We start from the raw sequence: 16,541 nt of genomic DNA, 5'->3' as shown, positions 1-16,541 counted from the left end.
CAAATGCGGCTTATATGCGAGTAAGTACGGTACATACACATTGTATTTGTGCTTTTTGTTCAATAAATATGTATATGTTACCTGGTTTCTCTTTTTATTCATAAAACGTAAAAATGTAAAAATTCTGACCAGCTAGTCGAAAAATAGAACAGTATATACATACATACATCCATACATACACATACACATACACACACACACACCCACACACACACACACACACACACACACACACACACACATACATACATACATAAATACATATATACCGTAAAACCTCTATTTCAACGGCATGCCGTTCAATTAGAGCAGGGGTCGGGAACCTTTTTGACAAAGAGAGACACAAACAATTCATATTTTCCAATGTTATTCCTTGTGAGCCATACTACGAATTTAAAAGTCAATACATACATGTAAACAAGTGCCTTTTCAATTTTTTGGGGGTAATTTCACCACTTTTAAAGTGGAAAAAATGAATATTTTTTAAAAGATTCTTATGCTGTTGCTCATCAATGAGAGGATGCATTCCAGAAGAGTCTACTGCAAAAAATAAATAAAGATTAAAGCAGTTCTAGATGTAATATCTCAGTTCTGTCACCAGCAATTTCCATATTTTAGCTCACAGGGTAGCAAAGAGCCAGATGCACCCATCAAAAGGGCCACATGTGGCTCCCGAGCCATAGGTTCCCTACCCCTTAATTAGAGGGTGCCGCTCCATTTTTTGACTAGCTGGTCAGAATTTTTATGAGATGCGGTAAATTTTATGGATGAAAAGAGAAACCAGGTAGCATACATATTTATTGAACAAAAAGCACAAATACAAGGCGATTACTGGTAAGTAATTACAAATTCACTGGTGAAAATCAAGTGACACATCGCTGTTGTAGCTGTCCTCGTCATTCACATCACCTTCCGTATCAGCGTCAAGTTTCTGAGTGAGTTCACGTTCATCGTCGCCAGCATTGGCTCGCGCTTGCTGGAGAAGTTCCAAACCAGTGTGAATCGGGCCGTCTGACCTGAAACAATGGATCTGGCAATCCTTTTTACGGTTTTACGGTATATACAGTTGTGGTCAAAAGTTTACATACACTTGTGAAGAAATAAATTGTTAATAGATGGCGAATTAGAACAAATAAAAATGTTTTTCCAATCCAATATCCTGTTTGTTTTTAGTTCATTTTTATGGGAAACGTTCGTTTGCGTTACGAGGATATCGACATACGAGCTCAGTCCCGGAACGCATTAAGCTAGTATCTCGAGGTACCACTGTATTTATGTATGTGTGCGTGTATGTAGGTGTGTGTGTATGAGTGTATATGTGTGCGTGCGTGTGTGTGCATGCGTGTTTGTGTGTATGTGTGGGAATGCATACCTGTCAACCTCAGCCAGTTGCTCCCCTTATTAATGATTGCAATTCCCCGTATTAAGTGATAATAAACCGTACACACACAACGCGGCCCATATTTATTCGCATAGGGCGCACTGTGAAGTATACAATTTTCCCCGTAGTGGACGGGGTGTCATTAGCCTTTTGTATGCACTAAATTCAAGATTCTGTAGATGTTGTATGACGCTGACAGCTTGATTGTCTGGGTACACGCTATACAGTGAAAAGGCGGGCGTGACGGATGCGGGTGCGCACATCTTAAAGCATGACAATACACTGTATTGTCATGCTTTAAGATGTCCACTCGCAGCAACTTTCACGTCTTTATTGCAAGGGACACAGAATGAGAATCGAGTGCCTCTTAACGATGCTAGGTGGCTCCTCCATGCTTGCTTCCACGATATTTACTCTATGTATATCTACGCATGCGCATGTCATCCTTTATCGATATTGCCGTACGCACCGCTAAAAAAATACATACGATTGAGGATAATTTTTGCTGGTATACCGTGACAATAGTAACGATCGATGACAGTAGCGTCGTTGGCTACCAGCCTACGAAACTATCTGGATTTTAGCCAAAACGGTCTTGTTGAGATCGGTTTTCATAAATATTGGCGCTTTTTTTCCCCCGTACAAAAGTCGGTGTACGGCGTACATGATTTGAAATGGTAAAAAAACTTATAAAATACGTATAAAACGTACAAGTTGACAGGTATAGGAATGTGTGTGTATATGTATATACCGTAAAACCTCTATTTGAGCGGCACCTCGGTGAAAGAATTGAAAAATAGAACGGCAACCTCTAATTGAACGGCACCCTCTAATTGAACAGCACCTCGAATTGAACGTCACCATGGGAAAAGTTTGAAAAATAGAGCGGAATGCCGGTGAAATAGGTTTTTCTCAACCTGAGAAGCTGGTCAGATGGCAAGCGCCTTCTTGCCTGGGATTCATACTGTTGTCACATGCCACCAAGAAGCAATTGAAGAAGCTCCATATTGATGTGGCCGTGATTCCAGGAGGCTGCACCAAATTTATACAGGCCCCCGAGGTCTATGGGAACGCCCCATTCAAGGCCAAAGTCCGACAGTTCTACGAGAACTGGATGTTGCACGGTGAAAAGAGCTACACCATATTCGGCAAAATGCGAGCACCAACCGCTCTTGACGGCTCGAAAGATTGCCAGATCCATTGTTTCAGGTCAGATGGCCCGATTCAGACTGGTTTGCAACTTCCCCAGCAAGCCTGAGCCAATGCTGGAGACGTTGAATGTGAACTCACTCAGACACTCAACGCTGATGCGGAAGGTGATGTGACTGTCGAGGACAGCTACAATAGCGTCGTGTCACTTGATTTTCACCAGTGAATTTGTAATTACCAGTAATCGCCTTGTATTTGTGGCTTTTGTTAAATAAATATGTATATGTTACCTGGTTTCTCTTTTCATCCATAAAAATTACATCCTCTTATCAAAATTCTAACCAGCTAGTCGAAAAATAGAGCGGCACCCTCTAATTGAACGGCACTATATATATCATTCGGGGCGGCCTGGTGGCGCGAGTGGTTAGCGTGTCGGCCTCACAGCTCTGGGGTCCTGGGTTCAAATCCAGGTCAAGTCCACCTGTGTGGAGTTTGCATATTGTCCCTGGGCCTGCGTGGGTTTCCTCCGGGTACTCCAGTTTCCTCCCACATTCCAAAAACATGCATGGTAGGCTGATTGAACACTCTAAATTGCACCTAGGTATGGGTGTGAGTGTGCATGGTTGTCCGTCTCCTTGCGGTTCAGAAAATTAGATGAGATGAGATATATCATTCGTGTAGGTTTTAGCTTGAGTAATTATCTCTACTGGCAGTATAAGGCGATTCCTTAACCCAACAGAAGTTGCACCGGTTGTCCAACTTCTCAAGGATGGCACATTCACACATACTCTAGCAGGAAGGGTTAATGTCTCTGGCAGCACAATCTCCGGAACATGGAGGAGGCTCGTGCTCTACAGAATGATGAAATCTAATTTGTGCACATATAAGCCGTACCCTTGATTCAGTCATCATCATTTTTAGCTATAAATACGGCGTATATGCGAGAAAATATCATATGTATTCAAACCTCAGCAAGTGATGTGCTGCGACTTCCCTTTGGTATGGTATGCTGTCCATATCTTCCTCTGTGAATGCTGGAACACTTGTGGCAACTCCACTGCCGCTGTTGCTCTGAAGCACATCTCAACCCACCATCCACAGCCTGCTGCTGCAGGCAATGGACGTGGTATAGGTGACCACAACTGATGAGTGCAAAATGTGTAATGTTTTACTACTGAGAACTTAATTGCAAAATATCTACAGTATTGTACAGGTTCAGCTATAATTTTCCATGTGCACCTTGTGTTACCTAAATAGAAGTATCTGCTCAGCTGAACCCTGCCATCTCTTGTACTGCTGTGAGCAGATGTTACAGAAGTCTTTTCTTGGATGGAGTCCCCTTGTCACAGCAGTCCACAAATGAGTCAGGGACCAGTGAAGGTCATGATTTAGCAGACTAGTGGTTGTTTCAAACAAAGTCTAAAACACAATTTATATTGGAAGTGTTATATGGTATTAAATGCAATAGTATTGGGACTTCTTGTGTCCTGTTTTAATTTACCTGCTCATACTTCAATGTGTCTAGCATCCCAAGAATAAGAATTTGGATCTCTGCAAGCTGTCCTTTCTCATAAATAGGATTCTGTTGAACAGGTGAATAAATACAAATGTTACTGTAAAAAATGTAAAACAAAGTTAACTTTTAAATGCATGATCCATGTATGTATTATACAGTAATCCCTCGATTATTGTGACTTCACTTATTGCGAATTCAATACTTTGTTTTTTTTCTGCTATTAATTATTATTTTTAAAGTTCGCAATCGGAAGACAGATGAAAATTGCGCCGAAAATGGAGGAAGTCAGGGTACCGCCTCCTCTTCTGCGGTGCTATGATTGGTTCTAACCATACCACAGAAGAAGAAAGCAAAAGTATAAACGTTCTTTCCTGTTCCCTACGTGTAGTGTTTAGCATCGCGTACGGAGAGTGAATTCCAGCTTTCTTTGTTTGGATTTTACAATTATACACCACAACAAAATATGGCTCCCTCTTAGTCTGGGTCTCGGAATGTAAGGCGAAAAAGATTCCTCTGGATACCAACATCATCCGAACCAAGGCCAAGAACTTGTATGATAGCTTAGCTCCTGACGAAGACCCTGAATTCGAGCCTCAGCCAAGCACCACTTCCGCGAGTGAGCCTCGTGAATTTTCAACAAATAAGGGTTGGTTCAAAAAATCCAAAGGGGCATTGATGTGTGCGTACTGAATAAGCAACTGAAAAGCTTGGGTGACGAAGCTCTTCATAATGAGTGGTTTTATAACTGCTTAATCCCGAACGTGAAGCTGTATACCTCGCCGAAAGGCGGCTGGATTATACAATCATCAAGCTTTTTTGTGTGTGTAAGTATGTGTATGTATGTGTATGTATGTGTGTGTGTGTATGTATGTGTATGTATGTGTATGTATGAGTATGTGTATGTATGTGTATGTATGTGTATGTATCAGTGGCGGGCGGTGCATTTTCTGGTAGCGCCTTCAACGTATCAATCCAACCCTCAAAAACTATTTTATGGCTATAAAACCTCAACTGCAGCTACAGCTGCAACACATAAAAAATAATCAATAAATTAATGCACAAAAATGGGGTAAAATCCACTTCCTAGCATCATTTATTGATTGAATACAAATACTGGAGCTTTTTAGACATCAGAACCGGGCCAGGGGGGTGATTTTTCCCAGGAAAAGACAGCGATGGACGTCAATGGTGAAACGCCAAAAAATAATCTGGGGTAAAATCCACTTCCTAGCAGCATTTTGTGATTAAATACAAACACTGGAGCTTTTCAGATATCACAACTTGGCCCACAATTGAAATATTATTTAGGAATATAGCCATTTTACTCACCAAAAATCCTTTTTACACAATATCCATCCTCCTTTCTTTCTTCCTTCTTTCCTATCGCCATCAAAGCTAATGATGAAAGTCGAGCCTGTCCTGTCATATTTCTGGCATAGTCCGTTTTGAAAATGGCTTTAAATCAAAACAACAATATACTATTTGCTTGTGGAGCTAAGTTAGCAAACTGAAAGTGCCGCACACACCATTTTCCCGGCTGTAACAGGCTTGCTAGCTTCGGAGTTGACCGCCCTTTCTTAATGATGTCCATTTTTTTCTCGAAAAGTCCGTCTGGAAAATAGCTTTGTGAGAGAAATCTGCAACATAATCCATTTGTTTTTGCCACTGTCACCCATGTGGGTGGAGTTTGCGATCTCTGGCTGCTTTGGCCCGCCTACTAGCCAATCATAGTTTGTGAAAGCAATGACATGACCCAGCCAGCAAAATGCTAACGCCTATGAAAAATCATTGTGGGGTTGCCAACTCGAAATCTGATTGGTTAAAAGCAACAGTCTAGTTTAATGCAGCAGAGCACGCAAGAACTGATTGTGAAGGCTTTGAGGCAGATCTGATCCGGCAACAAATAATGGCTGAAATGTGATTGGTTAAATGCTTCAATATGAAAACACACGTCTGGAAGCAGTGCAACCAGGGGGAAAAGCAATGAAAGGAAGCTAACAGGCAATGAAAGGAAGCTAACAGGCAATGAAAGGAAGCTAACAGACCATTTGGAATAATAAGTATTGATGGACAAAATATAATATGATTCAGATATTTCTTAGGCCAGCAGAGAAGGCCTTGAAGGCCCTGACGGCCCGCCACTGGTATGTATGTGTAGGTATGCGTAGGTATGCGTAGGTATGCGTAGGTGTGCGTAGGTGTGCGTAGGTGTGCGTAGGTGTGCGTATGTGTGCGTACGTGTGTACGTGTATGTACGTGTGCGTACGTGTGTACGTGTATGTACGTGTATGTACGTGTGTGTACGTGTGAGTACGTGTGTGTACGTGTGTGTACGTGTATGTGAGTGTATATTTGTGTGTATATATATATGTGTATATATGTGTGTATATATATGTACATGTATATGTATATATATATATGTATTTATATGTATATATATGTATATATATATGTATATATATGTATATATATATATATATATATATATATGTATATATATATATATATATATATATATATTTACCAACATCTGCGAGGCAAACTTTTCCTACAGTCGCCACGACTTAATTGCTATCGGAAGGAGATGCGATATATCCGATGTCACAACGAACTACCAACAAACCTACGATATCCCCGAGGGCATCTCGAGACCTCCAGGATCTCCGTGGATAGTCAGCCCACTCAAAGCACGTCGAAGGAGGCGAAGGCGGCGGAGAGAAAGGAAGCAAAAGCGCGGTTGTCGGGCGGGCCTTGCTGCTAAGCTAAGTCAACAACCACACCGAGCACCGCTTCCGAGTATCTTTTTGACCAACGCCAGATCCATCACACACAAAATGGATGAGTTGGAACTTCGAATTGCTACCAACAGCTTTGTTAAGAACTGTAACATTATCCTCATCACGGAAACGTGGCTACACCCGCAAATCCCTGACGCTGCGGTATCGCTAGCTAGCCGAACGCTTTTTCGGAACGATCATTCAAAGGAGCTAACAGGCAAAAGCAGAGGAGGAGGACTTTGCTTGTTCATACATAATGAATGGTGTGGTGACAGTAGGATCATTGACACTCACTGTTCCCCGGACTTAGAGCTATTGGCAGTACGATGTAGGCCCTACTATCTACCGAGAGAGCTAACGGTCGTCATAGTAACGGCGATCTATATTCCTCCTGATGCTAACGTCAACACGGCATTAAACCTCCTGCTAATGGCTGTAAACAAACAACAGCTTGACCATCCCAATGGAGTCTGTATTGTTGCTGGTGACTTCAACAGAGCATGTTTAAAGACTGTTCTACCTAAGTTTATCCAATACGTAAAATGTCACACGAGGGGAGACAAAACTCTTGACCATGTTTATTCTAACATTAAACATGCTTAAAAAAAGCCACTTCCCTCCCTCACCTAGCTGGATCAGATCACCTCTGTCTAACCCTCACCCCAGCATACACTCCATTCCGGAGTGACAAGGCCACAAATAAAGACAATAAAAACTTGGCCCGAGGATGCCCTTTCTCAGCTGCAGGACTCTTTTTTCCGCACCAACTGGGAACTCTTTGAACACGACAACCTCCAGGACTATACGGACGCTGTACTTTCCTATATCAAAAACTGCATGGACAATGTCACTAGAAATAAACAAATACGGGTTTTTCCTAACTAAAAACCCTGGATTTAAGGGGAGACACAGGCACTCATCAAATGCCGTAACACCGCTTTCAGATCAGGGGACAAGATGAAATATAGAGCTGCCAGAGCTGAGCTGAAAAGAGGCATTAAAAAGGGCAAGGCAGAATATACTAAGAAAATTGAGGAGCACTTCACAGAAAATAACCCAAAGAAGATGTGGCAGGGAATACGACATATTACCAACTACAATAACAATAATATGTCTGTTAACGCAGATGCCTGCCTCACTAGCGGAGGAACTGAACCGTTTCTTTGCCCGCTTTGAGACTGACAAATCAGACCCAGTCTCAACACCCCCGCCACTACCCTGCAGCAATACACTGAAGTTCCAGGAACAGGAAGTGAGACTGGAAATGTGGTCTGTGAATACCAGGAAGGCTGCTGGACCTGATTGAGTACCTGGGAAGGTGCTCAAAGCCTGTGCTGACCAGCTGGCTGGAGTCTTCACAAAAATCTTCAATTGTTCCCTGCAACAATCCATCATTCCATCCTGCCTGAAATCTGCCACCATTATTCCTGTCCCCAAAAAGCCAACCATTGACAGCATGAATGATTATAGGCCTGTTGCTCTCACGCCTGTGATCATGAAGTGCTTTGAAAAGTTGATAGCCCGCCATATCAGGAATACAATTTCTCCCTCAGTTGACCCTCACCAGTTTGCTTATAGAGCTAACAGGTCCACTGAGGATGCTATCACCATTGCTCTACATCAGGGGTCTCAAACTTGCGGCCCGCGGGACGATAATTTGCGGCCCCCGTCTTAATATGAAAGATCGAATTTTTTTTATTTTATTTTTTTTTTATTTTTTTTATTTTTTTTTACCCCTTTCCCCATGATGGCGCCGTTTAAGTGGCAGCCAGTGGCAGTAGCTCTGTCCACTCATGTTTTTCTTGTTTTACAGCATGTTTTATATGAAAAATTAGAGGGAACATTGACATGCACCTGCTTGTGGCAGGTGGGATACTGGTGTGCCGATAGCGAGCAATGATGATGTCGTGACCGGATGATTCGCCTAAAGACGTTTCGCCGACGGACGTTTGACAGACGGACAGGTCGTACTAGCATTTGTTAGTTTAATGATTAAATACAAATACTAGTATTTGTATTTAATCATTAAACGCTGTTTTCAGCTGGATTTGACCGAATTTGAGAGCATTTTGAGCCGTTTGGCGAATGGACGTCTATAGACGTTTTTTTGCCTCCATCGCGATATCATCCAGTATTTGTATTTAATCATTAAATGCTGTTTTAGGATGGATTTGACCCGATTGCTGTCATTTTACGGCTCGGTTCTGCTACATCTGCCTGCCCAAGAGTGCTTATTCCCGGACTGCCATTGATGGTAGACGAACATTGATTTTTACTATAATTTGGACAACACCGGCGGCGGGCCGGATTAAAAATCCTAACGGGCCGTATATGGCCCGCGGGCCGAGGTTGAAAAACTTGTACACACACGATCCGGCGGGGCGAGCGTTCGAATCCCGTTTCGGCGAAACCTCCGTTCGGCCGAATGAACGTTCGGTGGAACGTCCATTCGGCGACCTGCCCGTCTGTCAAACGTCCGTCGGCGAAACGTCTTTAGGCGAATCATCCGAGTACCGATGATGTCGCTCACACTGGTACTCAGTGCGCTCAGGGAGGTTGTCTTTCTGCTCAGACCAACAAAAAATTAGAGGGAACTTTGGTTCGGAGCTGAATGAACCAATCACGGTGAGGTATACGGCTCTGGAGGGCGGGACATCGGCCGGGCTGTCCAGTGCCTCGCTCACTCACTCATTCATTCCTCCAATCAGATGGGCGGAGGAGAAGCCGTGAGGCCGATCACTCCGCTCGGCGCGCACACTCCTCCGCTGCTCTCAGCATAGAACTGAATGAGGCGCTATGATCCGTGATCCAGCCTGTGTCAGTGTCTGTAGCCATCTCCGCGATTGAAACGGAGAGCGAAAGTGCACATGCGCCACAAACCCGCGCGACTGAATGTGAAAGATCAACCCGAGACTCATTCCAAGTGGAAAAACATATTACAGAGCCCCAGAGATGTCTCTTTCAAAGCCTGCCGTGAAGAGAAAGGTCGGTGATGAGCACAGACAGTTTCAAGAAAAGTGGGGAGTGCAATATTTCTTTGTTGAACACAGGGGCACCCCGACGTGTCTCATTTACACTGAAAAAGTTGCGGTGCACAAGGAATACAATTTGAAACGTAATTGTACTATGAGACATGCTGAGGAGTACGAAAAATACCAGGGAGATGAGAGAGCCAACCAGGTTGCCAGTCTTAAAACACGTCTTCTGAGGCAACAGGATTTCTTCAAGAAGGCTACCAAAGACAGTAATGCAGCAGTCAAAGCTAGCTACGCCGTTTGTGAGTTGATTGATCCTGTGCTAAGTGATCCCAAATGGCTCATGGACTTGGCTTTTCTTGTTGATATCACACATGAGCTTAATGTACTGAACAAGAAGCTACAAGGCCAGGGGCAACTTGTCAGTGCTGCCTATGACAACGTGAGAGCATTCTGCACTAAACTTGTGTTATGGAAAGCCCAGCTCTCTCAGACAAACCTTTGCCATTTCCCAGCATGCAAGGCTCTCGTGGATGCAGGCACACCATTCAGTGGTGAGAAGTATGTTGAGGCCATTTCGAAGCTACAGGAGGAATTTGATCACAGACTTCAAGACACACAAAGCCACATTTCAAATTTTTGCGGACCCCTTCTCCTTTGATGTGCAAGATGCCCCTCCTGAGCTTCAAATGGAGCTCATTGACCTGCAGTGCAACTCTGCACTCAAAGCCAAGTTCAGGGAGGTGAGTGGAGAAGCAGACAAGCTTGGGCAATTTTTGAGAGAGTTGACCCCCAGCTTCCCTGAACTTTCCCGAAGGTTCAAGCGGACCATGTGCCTTTATGGGAGCACATACTTGTGTGAGAAGCTCTTCTCCACCTTGAACTTCAATAAGTCCAAGTACAGGTCCAGACTTACTGATGAGCATCTTCAAGCTCTACTGAGGGTCTCCACTGCTTCCTCCCTCAAGCCAAATGTGACTATGTGAGAAGAAGCGCTGCCAGGTCTCTAGCAGCAAGGAGTAGGCAAGAGAAGCCGTGTTCAGAATATTTCATGTTCAATGTTCCATTCAAGTTCAGAAAGTTAAAGGTTAAAGAGCTGTTAATACAGACATTTGAAACGGAATAAAAATAATTCATTTTCTCTACTTAGCCAGCCAGTGTATATCTACTGTATGCTCATTAGTATTATTTGGTTTTGTATTACTGATTGATTTATTTTTTATTCATCTTTAAGTTAATTTATTTAATTCATTATTTTTTGTTAAAAAATAAAGATATTTGATAACGTTGGAATGTTTTATCAGTGCTTTTCTTGTGGAAATCCTGATGCGGCCCAGTCTCACCCAGACTCGGCCTCTAGCGGCCCCCAGGTAAATTGAGTTCGAGACCCCTGCTCTACATACAGCATTGAGCCACCTGGAACACCATGGGAATAACGTGAGGATGCTTTTCATTGACTATAGCTCAGCCTTCAACACCATGAAACCGAACATTCTGACTGACAAACACTCCCACCTTGGACTATCCTCTTCAATCTGCTGCTGGATAAAGAACTTCTTGACCAACCGACCACAGACTGTTAGACTTGGTCCCCACCGCTCTTCCTCCATTACACTGAGCACTGGCTCCCCTCAAGGCTGTGTACTGAGTCCTCTTCTCTACTCCCTGTACACATACGACTGTACACCAACCCACCAGTCCAACTACATCATCAAATTTGCTGATGACACCACTGTGGTCGGACTCCTCTCAGAAGGGGATGAGGCGGCCTATAGAGATGAGGTCAACAAACTGTCTTTGTGGTGCTCGATGAACAACCTCACACTGAACAACACAAAAACTAAAGGAATAATCCTGGACTTCCGCAAACAGAGCACAGATCTGGCCCCACTCCTCATAAATGGAGTTCGTGTAGACAGGGTCCAGTCCTTTAAATTCCTGGGGGTCCACGTCACGGACAAGCTCTCCTGGTCCACAAACACCACGGCAGTAGTGAAGAAGGCCCAGAAACGACTCCATTTCCTGAAGGTACTCAGGAGGAACAACTTGGACACTAAGCTTCTGGTAACCTTCTATAAAGCCACTGTGGAGAGCATCCTGGCATATGGCATCACAGTGTGGTACGCTGGAAGCACGGCAGCAGACAAAAAGGCCATGCAGAGAGTGATCAACACTTCCCAGAGGATCGTCGGCTGCTCTCTTCCCTCACTGGAAGATATTGCCAGCCCTCGTTACCTCAGCAGAGCCGGGAACATTGTTGGGGACCCGGACCACCCTGGTCATGACCTGTTCCAGCTGCTTCCCTCTGGCAGGCGCTACCCGTCTCACAAGGCACGGACAAATAGGCTTAAGGACAGCTTCTTTCCCACAGCCATCAGGACTCTAAATTGCAGTAGCACGACACACAATCCCCTCTGTGTAACAACTTCGGGGTGAGGAAACATGAACGACGTTGGGCGGCGATCTGCCTCCTGCTGGCTGACTGAAGGTAAGTAGGCAGACAGTGGGAGGTAAGTGATCCATTTTATTCTTTGTTGGCATCGGTGAGGCAAACCTTTTCGCAGTCGCCGGGAGTTGGTTGCGCTCGGGAGGTGATGCGATGTATCCATCACGGCAGAATGCCAGCAAGTCTGAAACTATCACTTGGTTGGGCTCTTGCCTGAGAAAAGCACACTTTGTGGAGAAGCACTTTCAATTTCGTCATACGCAGCTGGGTATGATGACAATTAGGCTTTTGTCTAGTCAATGATGATGACAAGCCTAAGTCTGATTTTATTTTTTTTATATATATACATATACATATCTATATGTATACATATCTATATATACATATATATATATATATATATATATATATATATATATATATATATATATATATATATATATGTATATACTGTGGGATAAATAAGTATTATATTCTGTGATTGGCTGGTCACCGATTCTGGGTGTCCCCCAGGTGGTCTTTGTGGTCGTGTCATCGAACCTGCGGCCGCATGTCTTGGACACTCTGGTAAAGAGAACGGCAGGGCACCATCAACACAGTGTACAGTGGGGATGTAGCGCTGCTGACCTCAACTCGGAATGTGGTCAATGGTGAGCCGAATACTTTGAAGACCTCAACTCCACCGACACACCTTTCCATGAGGAAGGAGAGCCGGGGGACTCTAGGGCGGAATCTCTTATCCCTGGGGTCGAAGTTACTGAGGTGGTCAAAAAGGTCCTTGGTGGCAAGGCCCCGGGGTTGGATGAGATCCGCTTGGAGTTTCTAAAGGCTATGGATGTTGAGAGGCTGTCTTGGTTGACACGTCTCTGCAACATCGTGTGGACATCGGGCAGTGCCTCTGGATTGGCAGACGTTGTGGTGGTTCTCCTTTTTAAAAAGGGAGACCAGAGGGTGTGTTCCAATTATCGGGGAATCACACTCCTCAGCCTCCCCGGAGAGGGGGGTCTATTCCGGGGTACTGGAGAGGAGGGTCCGCAGGGAGGTCGAATCTCGGATTCAGGAGAAGCAGTGTGGTTTCCGTCCTGGCTGTGGAACAGTTGATCAGCTCTACAACCTTAGCAGGGTCCTCGGAGGGGCAAGGGAGTTCGCCCAACCAGTCTACATGTGCTATGTGGACTTGGAGAAGGAGTTCGACCGTGTCCCACGGGGAGTCTTGTGGGGGGTACTCCGGGAGTATGGGGTTCCGGAACCCCTGATACAAGGGATCCGGTCCCTTTATGACCGGTGTCAGAGTCTGGTTCGCGTAGCCGGCAGTAAGTCGGATTCTTTACCGGCTGCCCGATGTCACCAATTCTGTTCATAACTTTTATGGACAGCATATCTAGGCACAGCCGTGGCATTGAAGGGGTCCGGTTTGGTGGGCTTAGTATCACATCCCTGCTTTTTGCAGATAATGATGTGGTTCTGTTGGCTTGATCAGGCCATGATCTCCAACTCTCGCTGAAACAATTCGCAGCTGAGTGTGAAGCAGTACGGATGAGAATCAGCACCTCCAAATCTGAGACCATGGTCCTCAGTCGGAAAAAGGTGGCATGCCCTCCCCGGGTCATGGATTAGGTCCTTCCACAGGTGGAGGAGTAATACTTATATACATATACAGTGGGGCAAATAAGTATTTAGTCAACCACCAATTGTTCTCCTACTTGAAAAGATTAGAGAGGCCTGTAATTGGCAACATGGGTAAACCATGAGAGACAGAATGTGGAAAAAAAACTGAAAATCACATTGTTTGATTTTTAAATAATTTATTTCCAAATTAGAGTGAAGAATAAGTATTTAGTCACCTCCAAACAAGCAAGATTTCTGGCTGTCAAAGAGGTCGAACAAGGTCTCCACTCGTTACCTCTATTAATAGCATCTGTTTTAACTCATAATCGGTATAAAAGACACCTGTCCACAATCTCAGTCTCTCACACTCCAAACTCCACTATGGCCAAGACCAAATTTATTAATTCATGCATTTTCTGAAATGCTTATCTTCACAGGGGTCATGGGAATTTTTGGCCAGCCTATCGCAAGGCGCAAGGAGACAGACAGTCATTCACGCTCACACTCATACCTAGGGGTAATTTAGTGCAGCCTAGCCTGCATGTTTTTAGGACGTGGGAGGAAACTGGAGTACCCGGAGAAAACCCACACAAGCCCAGGGAGAACATGCAAAGTCCACACATTGAGGACCTCCCCTGGGATCGAACCCTCGACCCCAGAACTGTGAGGCTGACGTGCTAACCAATCGGCTGCCTAGTTTCCGTTTTTAGTAAATGTTAAATCAAATGATCTTTTTCTTGAGGAAAGACAGCACTTCATGACATTAAAAAGCATAAAGTATAATTTTGTATAGACATGCACGCACACGAACAAAATTTAAATGTCAAATTTTATTCCCCAAACTGTTCCATATTAACTTTTAAAATTATAATTCAAAATATTCTTTACTTTTAAAATCTGTTACCTTTCTTTAGAGGTTGGGTAGAGCAGCCAAAAATTGTCCTTTAGTAAGAGTAGCATAACTCAAAAATAATATTACTTATTTACAAATAAAAGTTGTGAACCCTCCCTCCAAAATAGCTCAAGTACTTGTAAAAAAAAGTAGTCGGTGAAAGGAATACTTGGCTCTTTTTATTTTTCTCTTTACCTTCCTAAAAATGATAGTTTAACCAATTTGAAACCCTTAATTGATCCAAGATGGCGGCGTGCACGGGTGCAGCGGCTTTTTGCTCTCCAGTTTGGTGTTTTGTTTTCCAGTCGTATCGTTATTTACGAAGATCTGTGAGGCAAACATTTTCTACAGTCGCCAGGATTTAGTTAATCTCGGTAGGAGATGTGATATATCCATCACAACAGATTACCAACGAACCTACAATATCCCCGAGGACATCTCGAGACCACCGGGATCTCAGTGGATAGTCAGCCCACCCAGCGTACGACGGAGGCGGCAAAGGGAAAGAAAGCAAAAGCGGGGATGTGTACATACACAATGACTGGTGCTGCACCAGTAGGATCGTTAACACTCACTGTTCCCCTGATTTAGAGCTCTTGGCAGTTCTGTGCAGGCCCTTCTATCTACCTAGGGAGCTAACGATAGTCATTGTAATGGCTGTTTACATCCCACCGGATGCTAACGTTAGCATGGCAATTAGCCTCCTGCTAGCGACTGTAAACAAACAGCAGCTTGACCACCCCGATGGAGTCCTTATTGTCGCCGGTGACTTCAACAAAGCATGTTTAAAGACTGTTCTGCCTAAGTTTATCCAGTACGTGAAGTGTCACACCAGAGGAGATAAAACTCTAGACCAGGGGTCTCGAACTCAATTTACCTGGGGGCCGCTAGAGGCCGAGTCTGGGTGAGACTGGGCCGCATCAGGATTTCCACAAGAAAAGCACTGATAAAACTTTCCAACGTTATCAAATATCTTTATTTTTTAACAAAAAATAATGAATTAAATAAATTAACTTAAAGATGAATAAAAAATAAATCAATCAGTAATATAAAACCAAATAATACTAATGAGCATACAGTAGATATACACTGGCTGGCTAAGTAGAGAAAATGAATTATTTTTATTCAGTTTCAAATGTCTGTATTAACAGCTCTTTAACCTTTAACTTTCTGAACTTGAATGGAACATTGAACATGAAATATTCTGAACACGGCTTCTTTTGCCTACTCCTTGCTGCTAGAGACCTGGCAGCGCTTCTTCTCACATAGTCACATTTGGCTTGAGGGAGGAAGCAGTGGAGACCCTCAGTAGAGCTTGAAGATGCTCATCAGTAAGTCTGGACCTGTACTTGGACTTATTGAAGTTCAAGGTGGAGAAGAGCTTCTCACACAAGTATGTGCTCCCAAAAAGGCACATGGTCCGCTTGAACCTTCGGGAAAGTTCAGGGAAGCTGGGGGTCAACTCTCTCAAAAATTGCCCAAGCTTGTCTGCTTCTCCACTCACCTCCCTGAACTTGGCTTTGAGTGCAGAGTTGCACTGCAGGTCAATGAGCTCCATTTGAAGCTCAGGAGGGGCATCTTGCACATCAAAGGAGAAGGGGTCCGCAAAAATTTGAAATGTGGCTTTGTGTGTCTTGAAGTCTGCAAATCTGTGATCAAATTCCTCCTGTAGCTTCGAAATGGCCTCAACATACTTCTCACCACTGAATGGTGTGCCTGCATCCACGAGAGCCTTGCATGCTGGGAAATGGCAAAGGTTTGTCTGAGAGAGCTGGGCTTTCCATAACACAAGTTTAG

At 44.0% G+C, this 16,541-nt stretch overlaps 1 protein-coding gene across 14 annotated transcripts in view; it reads right to left on the bottom strand.

Annotated features, from left to right (window-relative positions):
• vps8 (VPS8 subunit of CORVET complex) overlaps nucleotides 1-16,541 on the bottom strand; it is a 192,203-nt gene that overhangs the window by 5,697 nt on the left and 169,965 nt on the right. For 12 of the 14 annotated variants that reach the window (XM_077613355.1, XM_077613349.1, XM_077613351.1 and 9 more), the window contains 3 exons: nucleotides 4,032-4,112; nucleotides 3,780-3,949; nucleotides 3,498-3,672 (listed from right to left, as the gene is read on the bottom strand). The exons of the other annotated variants lie outside the window; for them this stretch is intronic. In XM_077613355.1, the coding sequence (XP_077469481.1) occupies nucleotides 3,498-3,672; nucleotides 3,780-3,949; nucleotides 4,032-4,112 (426 nt within the window). The remainder of the gene's footprint in view (nucleotides 1-3,497; nucleotides 3,673-3,779; nucleotides 3,950-4,031; nucleotides 4,113-16,541) is intronic. 14 annotated transcript variants of the gene reach the window in all.

The sequence above is a fragment of the Stigmatopora argus genome, chromosome 11 (genome assembly GCF_051989625.1).
Source record: "Stigmatopora argus isolate UIUO_Sarg chromosome 11, RoL_Sarg_1.0, whole genome shotgun sequence".
NCBI classification, from domain to species: domain Eukaryota; kingdom Metazoa; phylum Chordata; class Actinopteri; order Syngnathiformes; family Syngnathidae; genus Stigmatopora; species Stigmatopora argus.
The sequence above is the reverse complement of the archived record's forward strand: the minus strand, read 5'-3'. Positions and strand labels throughout refer to the sequence as shown.